The sequence below is a fragment of the Colius striatus genome, chromosome 10 (assembly GCF_028858725.1).
Source record: "Colius striatus isolate bColStr4 chromosome 10, bColStr4.1.hap1, whole genome shotgun sequence".
NCBI classification, from domain to species: domain Eukaryota; kingdom Metazoa; phylum Chordata; class Aves; order Coliiformes; family Coliidae; genus Colius; species Colius striatus.
In genome coordinates, this window is record NC_084768.1 from 32,158,431 (window position 1) to 32,178,193 (window position 19,763).

Sequence of the window (19,763 nt, forward strand, 5' to 3'; positions counted from 1 at the left end):
AAAAAGTGTGAGAAAAATAAAAGTAGGGAAAATAAGAGAACTAGTCACTGAGGTATCCTATAGAAGCTCTAAATACCTTCATAGCTGCCCTCCTGACTTCAGAACCCATGTTCCTGTTTTCAAAAGAAATTATTTCATTTAAAAACGACATCCACTTTGTTCTTTGGAGAACCTCAGCCTTTCAGGGCCATGGTACCACTACTCTCCTTATTAACGCCACATTATATATGCAACTGTCCCTTTTTTATATTTTTATTGCTATTTCCTAGAAAACAGACCTTTCACGTCTTTTCCACAGAGAAAGAAGTCAATTAAACTACTCTCCTTTCTATATCTTTTCATATTGTCTTTGTAGAAGGAAATTTGCAAGAGTCTGTGTCAGAGCGATTCTCTTTCCATTGTAAGACCCTGGAGTGAGAATGGAAGCTCATTCATAAATTCTCTTCCTGCCACGAGGAACTACACTTTGCAGGTCTATCTTCCATGGAAATGAAAGATCATGTTTTTATAAAAGATAGTGCTGACCAAAAGTGGGTTTTTCTAAGTCATCTTCAAATAAAAAGTACACTGTGATTCACTGTCAAAAGGAAACCTTGTTATTTTGGTCCTAGAAGAAATTCAGAAATCAAAACTCTCATAAAGCACTGTAGGAAAAATTGGCATTTTTGATCTGGGAACGTTATTCCAAGGATATGCCATCTTTTCAGAAAATCAATCTTTTTTTTGTTTGCAGAACAGTTTCTGCTACATCTGTCTTCCAGTCTCAACTCCTAAAGAAAAAAAAGACATCAATCTTATAGACTTGGAGAGAGCAAGTTAGAAAACACGAAAGTTAGAAAGCCCTGTTCATACTCATCCTAGTAGACACGAAACCAAAGCAGCCTCCTCCCAAGCTTAGGACTTTGTGGGTTTGGGTTTTTTATACTCAAGTTTTGCTTCTTTAAGAATATTTTTACCCTTTTGTTCTCTTTGCTAAGATTACACATCCTAAAAATCCACAGTAGTGTTGACCTTTTGTGGTCAATTTTGTGGCTGCTGAAAAAGTTCAAAATGTAGACCCAGAGCATAATCAAGACTCAAGAAAAAAAGTCAACTGTAAAGCTAATATATTTTTACTATGTAAAGCTGAAAAACTCGTGTATAACAACCTTATAGCTAATGTTACCCTAACCATAGATCATGAACTTGAGTCTTGTAAGGGAAAGTAATTGAAACTTCAATGTACTTTGCCCATGCTAATAGGATGGTGGTGTTACAAGCGTGATTTACGTTTGAGCCATAGCCAGCCGTGCTGAACGTGGAAGCCAAATCACATCCCTGTCTGTACTTGCTCATGTGTAGCTTGGGAAGAGTGACTATGAGCTGCTGCACAGGCAGACAGGAGCCCACGCAGAGCCCTGGCTGGCAAACCCGTGTTGTCCGACTACACATGCACTGGCTGATGTACAGAAAATGAGGCTCCTGATGGCACGGCTACAACGCGTCCTTGGGGGCATCCCACAGAGCTCCCCAACCTGTGACCTCTGCAGGCCCTCCCGCCACGCCAAAGCGAGGAGGCACGACGGCCCCTTGCTGGACCACGGTCCCGCTGGACAGCGGAGCGGCGGCTCTCCGCTCCCCGGAGCTCAGCAAAGCCCTGACCGAACCCGCTGGGTGGGAGCGTGAACGGGCGGGACGCGCCAGGGAAAATCCCTCTCCCCGCGGTGCCACCCGCCCGGCGCCCGGCGCTCCCCTCGGGAGAGCGGCTCCGCGGGGAAAAGAGGGGGAAGGCGGCAAAGGGAGGGTGCGGCGAGCCCGGCCCCGCCCGGCGCCGCCGCGGCCCCGCAGCCCGGCCCGCGCCGCACCCTGGCGGCGGCGCTGATGTCACATCCGCCGCCCGCGCCCCGCGCCCGTCCAGCCGCGCCCGCGCCGCCGTCCCCCGGCCCCAAACTTGGGCGGTGGGTTGGTCCGCGCGGGGAGAGGAGGGGCGGGGGAGGGAGGGACGGGGCAGCGCACGGAGGCGCTCCGGCAGCGCCGGCGTCGCCCGCCCTCCCCGCGCCGAGGCTGCCCGCGGAATGAGCGTCCCCCGGGTGGCCGCCGCCGCCTCCTCTCGAGCTCCGGGCGGGCGGGCAGAAAGCGCGGCTGCCGGCGCAGTCCCTGCAGCGGGAGCGGAGTGAATGACCGAGAGGAGCGGCGCGGAGAGGCAGCCCCGGCATCAGGATGCGGGCGCCCGCCAACATCCTCAACCTGCTGCTGCTGTCCTTGCTGGCCGGCCTGGACCCGTCCAAGGTAGGAGGAGCGCGGCGGGCAGCCGGAGCGGGAGGTGCGGCGCGGCCGGGAGGCTGCGAGGCTCCGCGGAGAGGCGGCTGGTTAGCCGAGCAGAGTTGGTGGCGGACGCGGCGGTCTGCGGTGCCGGGATTACCGGCACCACGGTGAGAGGCGGGCGGTCAGAGCGGCTACGGGCGCGCCGCAGCGGGGCCACGGCGGCGGGCAGGGGACGCGCACACCGCGCTCTTCCCCGCGGCGCCCCAGCAGAAGTTGTGCGGGTGGCCGGAGGAGCGGGGCCGCTGCCCGCGGCCGGGAGCTGTCCAGCGGCGACAGCGCCGGCCGCTCCGCCTCAAGGCTAAGAGATATTTATAGTGCTCGGTGACCGCAGCAGCGCGGGGAAGCGGCGAGGCACGGGCAGCGGGGATCCACAGCCTGCCACTAGAAACACATCTGTTCAGAGTGGAAGCGGAGGCGTCACGTGAAGACGCCGATTTCGGTGCTGGAGCCACGCTCCAGGCTGCTGCAGAGGTGTTCAGGTCACCCAAAAGATCGCATCTGACACGGGAAGAGAGATAAAAGTAAAGCCGGCGTTTAGCCACGCAGCCCGGCTCCTGAAGGTGGGTTTAGATTAAGTCATTCTGAAAAATCAGAGCTGCACTCTGACACTTCAGAGCGACAGCGACTGAAGCCCCCTCGGCCTGCAGATGTCTGTAGCGCCGCGTCTCGCAGATGTAGAACTTGTCTCATTTTGCCTTTTTGTCACATGCAAGCTTGTAACTGCGAGGATTACAAAGAAGCGCGGAGAGAAAGAATTCTGACGGTGTTGCCATCCCTTACCCGCAGCGGTCCGCACCGTGTTGCCACAGTTTACACTGCGTGGGGGTGAATGTCATTGTAATGATACCAGGGAGGTACCAGGCAATATTCGGCTCTTCTGGCAGGTTTTTGCTTTTAAAATGAAGGCATTAATCATATAAATTAATCATATATCAATACATATTTAATTGCCAACAATATGGGAGGGATGTTCCTCTTTAAAAATATAAAGATAGAATTTTAAGAGCAATTTAGTGGAAATGTGATTTACAGCTGCAGTATTCTGAGCACTTTTTAGTCTGTAAGACAGTGACAAAAAAGCAAGAGGTGATATAAGATTAATAACATAGCTAAATAATTCATTCTATCAATGTTGTTAGATAGGAGCTATTTGAAAGTAGCAGTTATTGCTATGTCTGTAAAGAGACTCGTCAGGCAATGCACAGGAGTTCCACATCTGTGTGAATAGCAGCACATGGTCACATTATAATTACAGGCTTCCACACCCTCATTTTGCTTTATTTTTCTATCTTCTATCATCCTTCACAAGATCTGTTAAAAGAGACTTAAAGAGACTGCGTGAAAGCAGGAAAGTCAAAATTGGTATCACTGTCTATCCACAGAAGAGTGAAACTGCTAACAGAGCAAGGGGGGATCAGCTGCAGAATTAGTCCTTTAGTTCAGGTGTCAGATATGCCCCAAAATAACAGCGGGAAGAAGCGCTCCATGTTCTGAGGCTGTCACCACCCAGCACTGAGCAGCAGGATGAGCCACTGGGATGCAACTGCAGAAATTAACTTCCGAAACTTTGCTTCCAGCCCTTTTTGCTGTGGCACACTGTGCAGAGGGCAGAAAAATGGCCTTTTGTTCATCACTCTACGTGACATTTTCAGACATTAAAATGTTCATTGCGGGCTCTTCTAACTTTGTGAAGGAGTCATGAGCTGGAAAGCTCAAAAGTCCTTTGGATCATGTAAAAATAAGAGCCCTTAATCAAAGGCTGGTGTTTATCAGAGCTAAACGGGGTTTTGAGAAATAAAAACACGAGATCAAATGGTTACTCACATCCATGGTTAAGATTCCACACCACACTGAGCATACAAAAAGATGCCACATGGCAGATCATCTTTTCTGTTGACTGTGAATAACAGATTTCATATCTCTGTGAAATGGGATATATGTAAAAATGTTTACAGGGTTTGGTTTTTTTTAGCAAGTACAAGAAGTGACTGAAATATTTTAGAAATGGAAGTAGAGCTCAGTTATTCATCTTGCTTTGTGCTAAACTGAATTGGAACAATAATTTTCTGCCCTGCAGGCTGGGAAGCAAATATACCATGTGAAATTATTGTAGGAAACAAGAGCATGTTAAATTCTTTCTTTTCCAAATAGAATTGTGCAACGTGCTCATGACTAGACAGACAACTTTTTACATGCCCTTGGCACAAACTATTCAGCTTGTTTAAATCACATCAGAGTTTTCAATATACAACATACATTCCTATTCATGACCTACATAATTAATATTCAAATAATAACTTATGTTACTCATCAACTACTTTAAAGTAATGCCTGGGGAAAAAGACTTTGATTTAGTATGGGGCCATCACTTACTCAAGGCTGCTGTCCACAGATATTCTTACACAGCTTTTATACTAAACTTACTGGGCTATTTACTGACAGTAAAGTGTTTAAGTATCGCCATCTTATGGTAAAATAAGTAGCAGAAACGATCCGTAGTGTGTTCCAAACTCTCTGGACAGTTTGGATTTTCAACCACAGAAATTTATTGCTCACACTTCTGGGGTTTTTTTTCATGCTACACATGATATAAAATATTGACCAGCTCTGGAAATTCTTTTAACCAATGGAAGACAGCTCACTACTCATTCATTTTAAACACTCTTAGTGCTAATTACAGCATAGCAGTTTTAAGAAGCTTGCTAAATGTTGCATCTGATAATTTGATTCTAACTTTTCTCTCTATTTACATATAAAAATACAAGAAAATAGAATTCTTCATGATAATATATTTCAGTAAAGTTTTGTTTCCAGCAGGGTGGTCAGATATTCAGCAGGAAGGCAGCTATAGGGACGGGGCTTGGAATACAACACCTTTCCTTCCTGCTATACTCAAGTGCAGTAGCATGAAGGAGGAAACTTCAATATTAGGAAATTGCTAAGAGTTACTGCTAGGTGGCATCTCTGTGCTGCTTTGCTACAAGCCTGAAGTTTTCTGTAATGACCTTCATAGTATGCAAAGTGGACTTCTTTCACAGAAAATCCAGCTTTTGCTGGCCATCATTTCAGAATCCCAGCAACATAACCAAGTAAACATCTTAGAGTGATGGAATGCCACTCCACACAGAAATCAAGCTGACCAGGTTTCAACATCTAGATGGTGTTTTTCAAGTTTAACTATGAAAATTTTTCATCTCCATTTAAATGTGTTCATTTTTCAGTGCAGTTACTGAACTTCATGCCCTTAACTTCTGTAATGGCTGCGTGTCTTACATCTGTAGAGTTGCGATTATTTGCAAAACCTTTGTTTTAGAAGAAAACTGCCAAGTACAGTCCCAAACAGAAGGGCAGTTACAGCAAGCAACTGTATTCAACCTGTACTCCTTGCTTGGGATTACAGGGTGTTTGGAAATGTTAACATTAAAAAGAAAAGCAAATTTGAAACCAGTCATCTCTTTTGGAATGCTCAATTGACCTTTGTGTTCTGGTCTGGGGAAAGCCTGTGTTTCTAGATTTTACAGATCTACAGTCTCCACAGGCAATCAGGCTACACAACCAGCCAGTAAAGTCTTTCTTTTCCCAGACTTCAAGAACCTGCCAGTGGAAGAGCGAGCTGCTTTAATGCTTCTTCACAATACAAATTAATTCATCCCTACTGAGAGGTTTTCCAACAAGAATAACATGTACAAACAAGGGTTACCACAATACACCTTTCTTGTTGGAAATATGATTCATAACTCTACAATACACTGCAAAATTAAAAGGAAATCACATCCACTGCTTGGAAATCAACATACCCTGTTTGCTACAGTATTAGCAGTCAACATGAAAATCATATAGAATTATTTAGCCTGCATGATTTAAGAGTGCTCTAAATCATTAACTGTTGAATATGGTCAACTCTAACTCGGTGTCTGCCCTCCTGTATCTGAGCAACATGATTCAGTAGCCATTGCAGAGCATCCCGTTGCTATCAGCATATTCTGGGCTCTCTCCCAGGTGTCATTCCAGTTACATGACTCTCTAGCAACTTCAGTCAACGGGTAAAGACCAAAGACATTTGCTAACACTACTGGTTCTCCCTGCAGTGGGCAACACAATGACTCCTAACCTTTCAGTCCTGGAATAAAAGATACTTCATATGTTTCCTGTTCATCCACACTTAATGGCACACAACCACTGTATGCCACAAAATCACAGCAAGGTGTTTGCCACATCACTTCAAATAACACATATGAAGCTTTTAGAGGATACCATGCAAAATGGGACAGGGACATTGCATGAGTGCTAACTCTTCTGGTGTCACATCGTGTTCCTATGCAACCTGATCTAGGTGGGACCTGCTTCTGCAGGGGGGCTGGACTAGATGATCTCTAAAGGTCCCTTCCAACCCCTACCCTTCATGATCATCATCTTTAAAACAGCTTTTTTAAACTGTTGATGCTGTGTGAAGAGACTTTTCTCCCCCTCTTGCTAAAACTAGACTCCTCTGTTATGCATTACTAATATGACTGCTACTTGAACGTGCTCATACAATGGTTATACACATAATCTAACAAAAAATCCAGATGTATACCCAGACATACGTGTATACATATACTAAGCAGCTCTTTTCTCACAGGAAACTATTTTTTCCCCATTAGATGTACATTGCCCTCAGGTAACCAGGCTTCCACCTTTCTCCTATATTTGGCCAAGTCATAATCCAATAAAGGAGGACCAATTCCCAAAATATGCAGGGAGTAAAAAGCTGAAGCAGAGGAGGTGACTGAGGGGAACAGGAAATGCAGCTGTACTTACAGCTATGAAAACAACATCCAGATAGAGCTTTAAAAACGCTGCTTCTACTTGGCTACAGATTTAACACAGTTATAAATTTCAAGTTCATAAGCAGCCCACCAGCAGGGAATCCTCAGAGGAGATCCAGTCGATTTTGGCCACTGAAATCCCTTTTTTCAATACAGTGGTATGACAAAAATGCTCCAGGGCATCACTAAGGCATTCTTAGTGGATCTTCACAGAAAACCAGTTAAAATTCTAAAGCCTTATATAAATCTTTGCAGCAGCAGCCTGGGAGGAGTCCTCTCAAGGACCATCTTTCACAAGCCCAGCAATCTATCCCACTGCTTCTTTCCACAAGGCAGTGGATTTCTCATTTAAGGTGAAACCTAGCGAAAATGGACTTGGCCTGGGTTCCAATACATCATTCTTTTCATGAGGGAGCATTCAGGAGCAAGTGGAAAACTTCTCTGACTTATAGAAAAGACCTGAAAATGCTAGAAATTCCTGCATTTAAGCCTAAGTGGGATAAAAACAAGAAAGAGCACAGCTCAGAATTCAGATTAGATCCAGTATTCACGTGTCTTAAACCAAGACGTGTGGCACAAGCACATGTTTCTATACACGTCAATCATTCCACCTAAGAACGTAACCTGCAGAATTCTTAGTGCTCCAAGCCAGGGAAAAACAAGAATACAGCAGCAGTACATGCTACTCATAAAGATACTGCACATGGTCTACAGACAAACATTCAGGAGTTACACATTTCTATACAACAATTCTGAAATAAGACCAAAGAGCTTAATTGTGTTCATTTAATCTAAGGATGCAGTATGCACTGCATCCCACACATTCAGCTAATACATGTGCCCTTGGTGCACCTGCAGAACAGAACCATTCACTGTTCACCTGATCTGACCTCATTTTCCAAAAGGGACCTTTTTCACAGAAAAACCCAAACAAAACAAGCAACCAAAAAAAACCCCACAAACAATCAGATCCAAATTTGTCCTTCTTAAGTATTTTTACTCACCTCTTTTCTTTCCTAAAAGGAAATGATCTTAATGCATTCACAGGGAGATCTCTTAAGAACTCTCAGAGCACACAGCATCAATCTCCATATACTTCCTTCTGACATTAATGATGTTTTTGTTGAGTTTGCTAAAAAGAAAGAAGAGGTGATAAATATCTTCACCATTCCTTTATTCAATCAACTAGGACATTTTCCTAACACAAGAAAGAAATTCATTCTCTACAGAAGACAATTCCTCTTTCTTGAGTACTGAGTCATCCTTACCACCAATTCAGACAGCTGATTATTTGTTTATCATATTTGCATTGGAACACTTTGAATGTTAACCAGAAAGGACAGTGTGTGCTTTCCAAGGAGTAAGGTTATAAGGAAAGCTGGCTGTTTTGTACTGAAAGCTACACAGAACTCTAATTTAGAAATGGCCAAAAAATTGCAACTTTAACAGTTCTGATTATGGCACATTATTATCCTTGATAAAATAAGGATACCCATCCACCACCAATGGCAACTTGATAGCTGTCACTGTCTGAAATACAGGAGATGCCCTGATTGCAAGATGCAGTAATTGAACATGAACAGTTAAAGGAGCATTTCTCTCTGTTCATTAATTTCAGATTCATAATAACAATGCTGAGTGATGGTGAAGCCCAAGTAAAAACAATGCTGAGATTACTCCTTAATGTTGTGCACAGCACATTGTCAAGAAATGTATCTGAGAAAAAAAAAAGGAGAGTGCTCTTGGATGTAGCTTCGTACATCACAGTATTACTTCCAAGAATCAATGACACTTCACTGTAAGCACAAACATACTTTTTTCATTAGTGACTCTAATCGTAAAGGCAAATGAACTTCTATCAGCAGCATAATTTATCAGAACACTGGAAACTATTTAAAAACATTGCTATTTTTATCATTATTGGCTTTTTTCCTGTCTAGAAAGGTTTTGACAGTCTAGACTTGGTTTTGTTAGACATTGGAGAATTCATATTTCTGCCTAGAAGAAACACCAAGACACCAGAATGCAAAATAATTAGGCTCCTTATGTGGATAACCCAAATCCCCACTCTGGACCATCTGATTGGGAACAGTACTGAAATACTGCTTTAATAAATAGGGGAAAAAACCTTCGTATCAGCCAAAGGAAGTTGGTACCATTTGTCCAGCTTGCTCTGTGTTGACTAAAACTTATTGATATATAATCTGTATCTTTACTGGCCAGCTTCCAGAAATAGTTTCCTAATAGCAACCTTTTCTGACAATATGGTCAATTCATACTAATAAACTAAGTACAGCACAATGTGCATAGAATCATAGAATGGTAGGGGACGGAAAGGACCTTTAGAGTTCATCTAGTCCAACCCCCCTGCAGAAGCAGGGTCACCTAGATCAGGTCCCATAGGAACATGTCCAGGCGGGTCTTGAAGCCCTCCAAGGAAGAGTCTCCACAGCCCCTCTGGGCAGCCTGTGCCAGAGCTCCCTCACCTGAACAGGGAAAGAGGTTTTTCTTATGTTTAAGTGGAACTTTTTGTGTTCCAGCTTCATCCCATCACCCCTTGTCCTGTTGCTGGCTACTATAGAAAAAAGGGATGTCCCAACCTTCTCTGCTTAGGGAAGGAAATGCAGAGCACAAAATGTTGGTGATGCAATCAGTTGACACTGAGGAGGTAACTGTAGGAAGGGATACAGGAGTACACACAATGATTTGCTTACTTTCACGTTTCATGGTGCTTATCACACATTGCATATGCTTTTTTTGTAGCTGACTTCCCGACCAGGGTTACTTACCAGAAGAACAACAGAAACAACCAGACATATCCTTTTTAACTCAGTAAACAGTCATGAATTAAAAATTGAGTTATAGTCAAAAGTAGGTTTAATAGGAACTAGCAGGCCTATGGATATGGAATTTCATAAGCTTTTCCCCTGCTCTGGTGTCGATGTCTTTTCACAAGGAAGAAAAACACATTATGTAATTCTTCACTAAGTATCCTTCTTCAAGAGCAAGGAATTTTAATGTTCTGATCCCTTCCGAGCCTTTCTCAGACTTTTAAACTCACTGAAATGACTAACTTAAAGCAGCCTTAGGTAACACAAGTGGAAGTTTTTCATCCTACATTCTCCTCAGGAACAGCCACATCTGTCTGCTGCGCTGCCTCCTAACCAAAGGAATCCTTGGAACTGGGACACATTTCATGTTTCTGTTTACTTCTTTCTCTGAAAAGCATGTAGCAGTCATTATAGCAGCAGCTTAAGCAAATTCTGAAAGCAGGCAGCCCTCTCCACTCCTATGGTTTTGGGAAATAGTGTTTACATCCTCCTGAAGCTGTGAAGCAACCTCTAAAGGGTGAGCCAGAACAATTGGAAGGGACTCGCTCAGTTCAGAGACTGCAGCTTCTTGAGCTCTCTTATTAAGTGCCAGTCACAACACTGTGAATAATATTATTCAGAAATTATTGAAGCATGTTATTAAAAACCAGAATGTTATAGAGATTTTCACAGATCTCCTTTCTTAGTCCCATTTCTTTAGGAAAATACTCTACAATGGGTTTTTCAGTGTATCCCTTTCAATGAGATAACTAAGCATCTAAATAATTTTCCATACACTAAACTGTAGCTCTTATTTGAGTTTAGACTTTAGCTTTACAATTGGATTTACACAACTAGGAACTTCAGTGCATTCAGAAGACATTAATACCCATGGTGACAGCAAACACTGCCAATCTGAGATCTCAGTGTAAGCAGAGATCACATACTTGACTTACTCATAATAAATGGTGGTGTTCAGTCTCAACCTCCTTACTGCAATTAGTTTTTCCCTATTCATTTTGTTCCACGTTGTTGTAACAATTCTACCTTCTTGCAGTGAGATTCTCTACGTTTTCAACATGTGGTACTGAGACTTTTCCAAGAAAACAGATAGAAAACAGTGTAGTTGTAACCCTGAGCTACTGTACTGAACAACAGCAAGGACACAGAGTAGATGATGGGAATGAAAAGGTTATCCTTTTTCTGAAGCAGAAAGCAGAGCACATTGAATATTTAGTAACTAATTCATATTTGCAGAAATCAACTGCTGGTTAGGTTTGGTGTCTTCTTACAAAAAAGTCAGATAAGCTCAGGCATCACAAAAGTCTACACTTACATGAGGTAAGGAAAACCATAGATATTAATGTTCCATTTATTGCATCGATAAATTCATTGTGGAAATGAAAGACAAAATACTGGTTGACAAAATCAATTCTCTTGGACTGAGATGTTTTATTCAGGTCTAGAATGAAAGTTTTTGGAAATACCTCATCTGAAAAAAAGGCTTCTGAAAAGCAAATTTAAGCCTGAAAGTTCCTCCTATCACCTCAACTTCTCCAGGGAAGCATCTTAAAATAAGTGTTGCAAACAATGTTCAAAATTGTGGTTGTTTGCATCAAGGTAAAATTGCATTTCCTGTGGCATCAGCATCATTCAACAGATTCTTTTCTTTTGGGTTAGCCTAATATACCCAGTGATTCACTTCTTAAATCAGTAGCTATTTTTCAGATTCACAAGGAGCCTTGTTCAAATTGTCATTTACATTATATTCACTTTACACAGCCAGGACATAATTTCTAGTCTGATAACTGATTTATACTGAACAGCAGTTACTTAACATACTTTCAAGAATGAATTTACTAAGAGGAATATGAGACTTCCCTCAATACTGGTCTCAGCACATTCCCAAGGACCTGTTCTGTGGTTCTGGCTCCCCAGTCAAGATGTATTCATGATAACAGTCCAGTAAAATCCACCAAAATTATCATAGAATCATAGAATGGTAGGCTTGAAAGGGACCTCAGAGATCATCCAGTCCAAACCCCCTGCAGAAGCAGGGTCACCTAGATCAGGTCACAGGGAACATGTCCAGGTGGGTCTTGAAGCCCTCCAAGGAAGGAGCCTCCACAACCCCTCTGGGCAGCCTGTGCCAGGGCTCCCTCACCTCAACAGGGAAAGAGTTGTTTCTTATATTTAAGTGGAACTTTTTTGTGTTCCAGCTTCATCCCATCACCCCTTGTCCTGTTGCTGGCTACTATAGAAAAAAGGGATGTCCCAACCTCCTGACACCCACCCTTTAGATATTTGTCAATGTTAATAAGATCTCTCCTCAATCTCCTCTTCTCCAGACTAAACAGCCCCAGGTCCCGCAGCCTTTCCTTGTATGAAAGATGCTCCAGTCCCCTGATCATCTTGGTGGCCCTGTGCTGGACTCTCTCCAGCAGTTCCCTGTCCCTCTTGAGCTGAGGAGCCCAGAACTGGACACAGGACTCCAGATGAGGCCTCACCAGGGCAGAGAAGAGGGGGAGAAGAACCTCCCTTGACCTGCTGCCCACACTCTTCTTGATGCACCCCAGGATGCCATTGGCTTCTTGGCCACGAGGGCACATTGCTGGCTCATGGTTAGCTTATTATCAATCAGGACTCCCAGGTCTCTCTCTGCAGAGCTGCTCTCCAGCAGTTCAATCCCCAGCCTGTCCTGGTGCCTGGGGTTGTTCCTTTCCAGATGCAGGACTGCACTTTCCTTGTTGAACCTCATGAGGTTTCTCTCTGCCCAACTCTCCAGCCGGTGGAAGTCTCAATTAGAACATTAAATAACTTTTGGAGGTTACCTCTCCTGGTCATTTTTTTCAAGGCAAGTATATATAGAAATTACATTTAAAAAACACATTAAATGCAACTGCAAAACACCCCAAAAGCATAGTGAAATGCTGTGTAATACAACTTCTCTTCCTGAGGTCAAATACAAGGAGTGACTGACTGTGAGTCGATACCAAGTTCAAGGAGCAGTTGGTAGGTGCTCATTCATGGCAAATGCACACTTGACTACATGCCAGAAACCTTGTCATGAACTCCTTAATAGCCTGGAGCCATTTGATAAATAACAGGTCATGAAATTTTATCTCATATATATTCCCAGTGCAATGTTAGCATGAATAATAGTTTTCAATTGAGAGGTTGTGATAGTATAATCTTATTATTTGCTTTTTTTTTATTGGAAGAGGAGATATTGATTTCTCCACATCCCTGTTCTTATTCTAAAGCCATTAAGGCTGAATTTCTGTTTCTCACATTTTTCATCAGCAAACCCAGGGCCTCTGGTTTGCATAGACTCTAGAGAAGGCCCTGGATTGGTCAATTCAGAATGATTAGAGAATTGAATTATCTTGTTGGTGAGATACTGAGGTACCTCCTGGGCAGTTTTTTGTTCCCATGGGAGATGCAGAAATGTACAATATACTGTGATCCATCTTCACAATTTTGTCCACGTCAGCTCTTGATTAACTGACAGTCACAGCCTTGCAGCAACAATCAGTCCTGTTTGAATGTATCCCAAAAGCAGCTCAGGATAGGAAGGTTGCTGCTGACATCCTGTCACTGAATACATGTGCAATTATCAAAACATTAAACCCATATGTGTTAACAGTCTTCCATGAGGATCAGCTTTAGCCACAAGCAAAAAATATGGTCTCCTGCACTTTAGTCTTTTGCAAAGCCTCAGGTTCCCCTCTGACTCTTTAACCTAAAGGCTAATCCTACTTCCACCTCTGCCTGACGGTGGAATAGGCAGGAATGTACTGACTTACAGATGCCTCCTTAGTACCCAACACAACATTTTCAAATGCTCTTGCTTCTCTTTGTGATTGTGTTGATATGAAAACGATATGGACATTATCAAGGCTCAACAGTATGTGTGTCAGTAATGCATGCAGTGAAATTAGACTTGCAGAAATGCAGTTGAAAGGCACATGAGTACACTGGGAGCTATGTCACAAAACATTGAGATTTCCAGTTTTACACAAGTCCCTCCTGGCCAAGAACTACACTGAAACCAGAAGCAAAGACTTAGAAAATTCCTCTAAGGTAGGAAGGTGTATAAATAGTGAAACTGGGTATATCTTTACCCTTCTAGTGAATTTGCACATAAAACTTCTGGAGTTATGTATGCACCACGTATTTCTACATTTCATGACACTGCAGGTTCACTTAGAACATCAAACAATCTGTCAGTTGTGGCTGTCACAAGGTTCAGTAGCTGATGCACGTTCTAATCCTTTTTAATGAGAAGTCTATCAAAATCATTTCAATGACCTTCTGCTGTACTAGTCCTGCAGACTCTGCTAAAATAAATACTTCCATATTAGCAGATGCTATAGCAATACATGTCCTCCTTGTTTTCCTTCCATACTTCTTGCTGTGATCAGCAATCTCTGCAGCACCATTCAAGGAGTTCAAATTTCTATGCCGTGGTCACCTTTTGTTGATCTTTCTTTGCCCTCTGTACTTGCTTTCTCATAAAACCATGTACATATTGTGTTAGTGTTCAAGTCAGTGAGTGGGAATATATTCACTACAGTGAGAGAGTAAAACCAGTGCCTCCAAAGTTCCAATTCCTGGCCTTACATTTACGTATGGTACCCTAATGGCTTTAATGACTGCTGTTCTCCTTAAGTCAATGTCGCTATGGCAGTTCTCTGAGATCTTTAGAGTTTCTTTTGATTTAAACAGCTTTTAAATGAGTTCCCAGCACCACAGCTGGAACATTTATTCAGGTGTCTCTTGCAAAATAATTTTGTAGGCAAGTCATATTGGTTAGTGCTGGTCCAGTCCATTTGAATCAGAAGTACCAGAAATGGCAAAGTACAAAGACTCCTCCCGTATCCTTGTTAGCAGCAACTCTGCAAAGCTCCAGAAAACTGACTTTTAAAGTAAATTTCATCATCCAGAAAAACAAAACCCCAAACCCACTTTCCCCTTCTCATTAGCATTCTTGGACATACGCTATTTGTATTTTGTGATATTCCTCGTTCAATAGCCTCTAGCACTTAAGAGTGACTGATGTCACTATTTCAGCTTCTAATTATTCTGGACCCCTACCTCCAGAAACTAATGTCTGAGGCTTTTTTTCTCATGTTTTTTTCATCTTCTCATCCATTGTCATAAATTTAAATTGCAGTTCTGCAGAATCACTGTATTGTGTCATCCTTAGTTTCCCAAACATCTGCAGTTTTTAAAGAAACCAGTAACTGTGATATCTTTCTTGTCTAATATTTTTGCTTCCCCTGCAGAAAATATGCTATTATTAGCTAATTTTGTACCAAAGTCCTTAGGCTTCTCCTTTCTTCTCTCTCCAAAATGCTAATTGGGATTCTGTACTCATAGATTCCATGTTTGCAATCTTGGGAGGCTTTCTGACTAGCCATGTTCCTCACAGATCCCCTAACTGCTAGGCATTTGCTTTTGGCTTGGTTTTTTTTCCAGGATCCTTGTTGATATTTTTCAGTTCTAAGAGATTCTCAAGAGTTTTGCTAAGTTTTGACAGTTCCTCCAGTCCCCTGCACATCACTTGATATGCTGAATTTTGTTATTTTTATTACTGTTTTTAATAATAATTGAAAGCAATTCCTCTGAGCTACAAATAAGTGCACTTCAAGTGAAATGCATTGATAACCTAAAGGAAGCATCCCAAGATTACAGGAATTCATATGATTATGAATCATGCATCATATGTGTTTGATCTTACTTGGAAGTCCATAACAGACACATCTAGTAACTTGTTCACTGGACTGGAAAGACTTTCAGCTCTCCTTCCAAGGGCATATATCCAAATTCTGCAACAGTTACTCCAATTAGGATCAGTGCAACTAAAATGCTTCATGACAGGCATTGGTGGGGGGAAATAAATAAATAAACCTCTGCCTAAAGGTACCCTTTTCTGATCTATTGGTGGTTTTGAGGAGGTAGCTTTTTAACAAAAGTCTGCTCAAACAAAGCATTGACTGTAGTGGGAAAAACTAGTGATGAGCATACCTACCATCATCAATTTAAAAACAAGCTTCAGAAATATCTCAAATAATCTACTTGGTTATTTTAAAATATAGCCAGGCAGAAAATCCAGAGGCATGTGCACTTCAGAGGCTCTGGTTTTTCTGTGAACTCTTCTTTGAATTCAGAGCATTTTAAAAGTGGCAACATCCCTTCAGAGACATCGTTTTGCCAAACGCAGCACATCCTCCCCATTTCCAGTAAATAAGGCTTTGCACTTCTGTTTTCATTAGGACCAGAGTGCTCAGACCTACAATCATTGATGCTGGAGGAATTCTTGCCTGACAAAATGACAAGGCTGTTTCCACAGTGTGAATGAATGCCATAGTGGTTATTCATTATAAGACACTACTTGAAGATTAACTTCCTTGAAGAGTAACTGGCTAAAAGACCAAAGACAGCACTGGAAGTAATGGGAACTTGAGAATAAACCCTTCAATGCCTAACTGGGGATACAAACGATGCCACTGCTGACTTGTAAAAGTGACCTGCACATCCGATTCAAAGCCACATGCCAGACCACCTGCACTGTTGACCCAGAGGCATGCCAGAAGAAAACCTTTCCAGAAAACTGTTGTATAGTCATATATCCAGCTGCAGTAGGGACATTCCCTTAACCATAGCTTTGGTGCAGCTGAAAGAGCATGCAAAGACTTTTTTGTTCCTTCAGTTGTCACATGGCACAGAAATGGTTTCTTCTGAACTATGTTGTTTGGAACAATGCCTATACATGCTGAATGCAGGAGATGTTGTCCTTAGGGGATAAAACACAAAATCAGTCTCCAATGATTGTCATACAGTGACACAGCTTGTGATGGGAAGAAGGATGGCAGTGATAAGGACTTAGCAGAGTGAGCTCAGTGGTGGGCCCATTGTGAAAAATGTACCAAGTACTCTGAGAAGTAGAAAGAATAGGCTTAGGAAGGGAAGATAACAAGGAAATGCAGGTGATATGATGTGAGATGAAAATAGACAATTCTAATGGAGACAACAAAAACTAAAATATCTGAAAGAAAACACGTCAGTAACCTGAGAACTTTTTTGTCATTCATAAAGGTACTGATCTATTAATAAAAAAGCATAATAAAAATAAGACTAACAAAGGAGACTGTGACTGGGATATGTTTTATTCCAAAAGAGACTGCTGTTTGCCTAAAGAAAGCTCTATGGCTTTACCTGCCTCTGCCTTCCAGCAAAGACAAAACCAAGACATCTCCAAAGAGAAAGCAGTGACCTGCTACAGCAGCAAGTTCCTTACTCACTTGCACCATAATCAGCTGGGAGACAGAATGTTACCATAGCTGTGACTAGGTCAGGTGGCCTGTGCCCACCAAAGATTATCTCTTCCTGGCCAAGCAGATCAGCGCGAGGTGCCGATGAAGAAAATGAGAGTGAAAAAGATCAAGTGGTGCAGTATTTTTCTTTCCTAACACACTGTCCTTGGCAGATAAGAGACAAAACAGACAAAAATCTTCCATTTTTTAAACAAACATAGCTTAAAAATTGTTTGTACTCCTTTTCTAGCAAAGAAAAATGATGACAGAGCAGGTGAACGTTGTCACATGGGTTTGAATACGAGCTTATAACTTGTACGTGCATTTCTAGAGGAGAACGAATTTTGCCTACTCATTTAAGAAATACCAATATATTTTATGGCTTATCAATCCAAAGCAGCTCAAACCTCAGCATTCAGGTTTGTGAATTAGTCATAAAATAGCTATACAGCAGGAACTGTTTATAGAAACACTGCTGAAAATAGTACTCTGCCTGTAGATTGATTCTAGTAAAAGAGGAAGCTAATTCTGTCAAATTGTTTAGATCAAATTATCTGCTTACCCTTATTATTGAGTGTATTTTAAACTATGCAGTGGGGCTCTCAGCACTCCTCAGAATAGTATGATACAGCCTAACACATTCCAGTGCTGCATTTTTTCTCCCAGTTCTTCACACTCAGATTCAGTCTCTGCTGTTGTTTATCAGAAAACCACCCAGAGTTCAGTAGTGCTTATGAAGTAGTATGTGGTTTACTGATCACTAGGGAGGGGAAATATCTGCTTCTCTTGTACTTTCTAAAAAGTAACTCCATAAAATTATGACAAATTAGAGAAAATAGACAAGGCATCCAAGTCATTGTATAAGCCCAAGGATAAAAAGAGAAAGAAAGGGATCAGTCCCTGAAGCCTTACAGAAGGAACGTTAAATACAATTCAGTGGCAGAGAAGAGTAAAAGACTAAGAGGTGATTGATTTTCCTTCAACATATGTCTTAAGAAATGTGTCAGAAAGTAAACAAAGCAAGGAAAGAGATACTGTACATTTGAAACAGAACCCTACACCATATGATTTACAGCTGTTCCCAGGCTTTATCACTCGAGCTAGCCATCAGTCTCAAGTAGTTTGCAACAAATGAAAACGCTCTTTCTTACTAGTTTTCCGGTTTCTTGTGACATCATTTACTAGATTTTTAAGTCATTCATTCGTATCTTGAAACAATGAGCAGAATTACATAAAGGCATGGAAAGGATAAGGGGAAATGACATGCTTTGGTTTTAATTGTTCTGTTTTATTCATCCCAAAGCCAGTAATTCCAGGCCATGCCTGGGGCTGCCACCCACACAGCACTACAAAGCCAGTGAGATGAGACAGAATCTCACCTCCATTATTTACCATCCTCGTCCCCACTTTCTGCCATCTCTCCTCCACACTGAAGGAATCCTAAGCTGGAAAAAACCCATTTTTTAGAGTCATTTCTGTCACCCAAAGTTCTCAGAGAGGTCAGGCAGAGTCAGGAGCTGAACCCATCCTACTGCTGAAGAGAAATTCCACTGCTTGATGTGCAGTGGAATTCTCAATTGCCTTTTCTCCTTTGCTTGAAAGATTTTTAACAAAGAAAGCCACTCTGCTATTTTCCTCCTGTTCATTATTAGCTAAATAGAACTGCTGCATAAATATTTTATGCAGGTAACACCTTAATCTTCAAATAAATCAGTCCATTACTACAGGTTGCTCTAAGTCGACCAGGCACGTATAAAGACAATAAACAGAATGATCATGCTTTGGAAAGGATAGATCACCTTAAGTGTTTTCTAGTGATCCAACAAGCAAAAGCAATGTCCAGAGAACAGTGTAAACAAGGTACTATTCTGAAAAGAGTCGTTCAGGTTTACTCCTAGATATCAGAAAACACAGTGGAACTCAGAACCTTTCAAGACAACTAAACCTGCATCATACCCTGTCATTTAATACTCTGTCACCACTAACAACCACCTTAAGGTAAGCTCAGAGTTGAATGTCATACACGAAAAGGCCTATGGAGCTGCACACCATTTACACCCAGTAAGGGTTTTCTCATCATTTTTCTATGAGGTGTGCAGATGCTGGTTCATTGTTTGCTAACACGAGGACTGGAAGACAACAAAACACAGCCATGATAGTTTTGAATTCATGTCCTTTTTTCCAAGACTACTTTGAGAACAGTGCAATAGCCCTGTGTGAAAAACAGAATGGTATCTTTTGTTTCTGTACACAGTGACAGGCAACACAGTTGCTTCTACCATGAACACTTGCAACCAAGTACTTTTGTTTGGCTACGCAGACAATATGGAGCAAAATCCTTAACCTAACTGGGGAAGAGTTTAGGGATTTAGCTCTACATAACAATTGCTTCTCGTTGTTACTCTTTGGTTCCCTTTCCCATGTTTAACGGTGAGTTAAGTTGTTGCCAAGTGTTTAGGGATTTCTTGTACATAATCTAGAAACAAAGTGCATTTCTGTGACGTTGTCTCAGACATGCACAT

General features: G+C 42.0%; 1 protein-coding gene across 1 annotated transcript in view; it reads left to right on the forward strand.

Annotated features, from left to right (window-relative positions):
* Window positions 1-2,023: 2,023 nt before the first annotated feature.
* OLFM3 (olfactomedin 3) overlaps window positions 2,024-19,763 on the forward strand; it is a 52,515-nt gene continuing 34,775 nt past the window's right edge. The window contains exon 1 of the mRNA XM_062003634.1: window positions 2,024-2,268. Within this exon, the coding sequence (XP_061859618.1) occupies window positions 2,200-2,268 (69 nt within the window). The 5' untranslated portion in view covers window positions 2,024-2,199. The remainder of the gene's footprint in view (window positions 2,269-19,763) is intronic.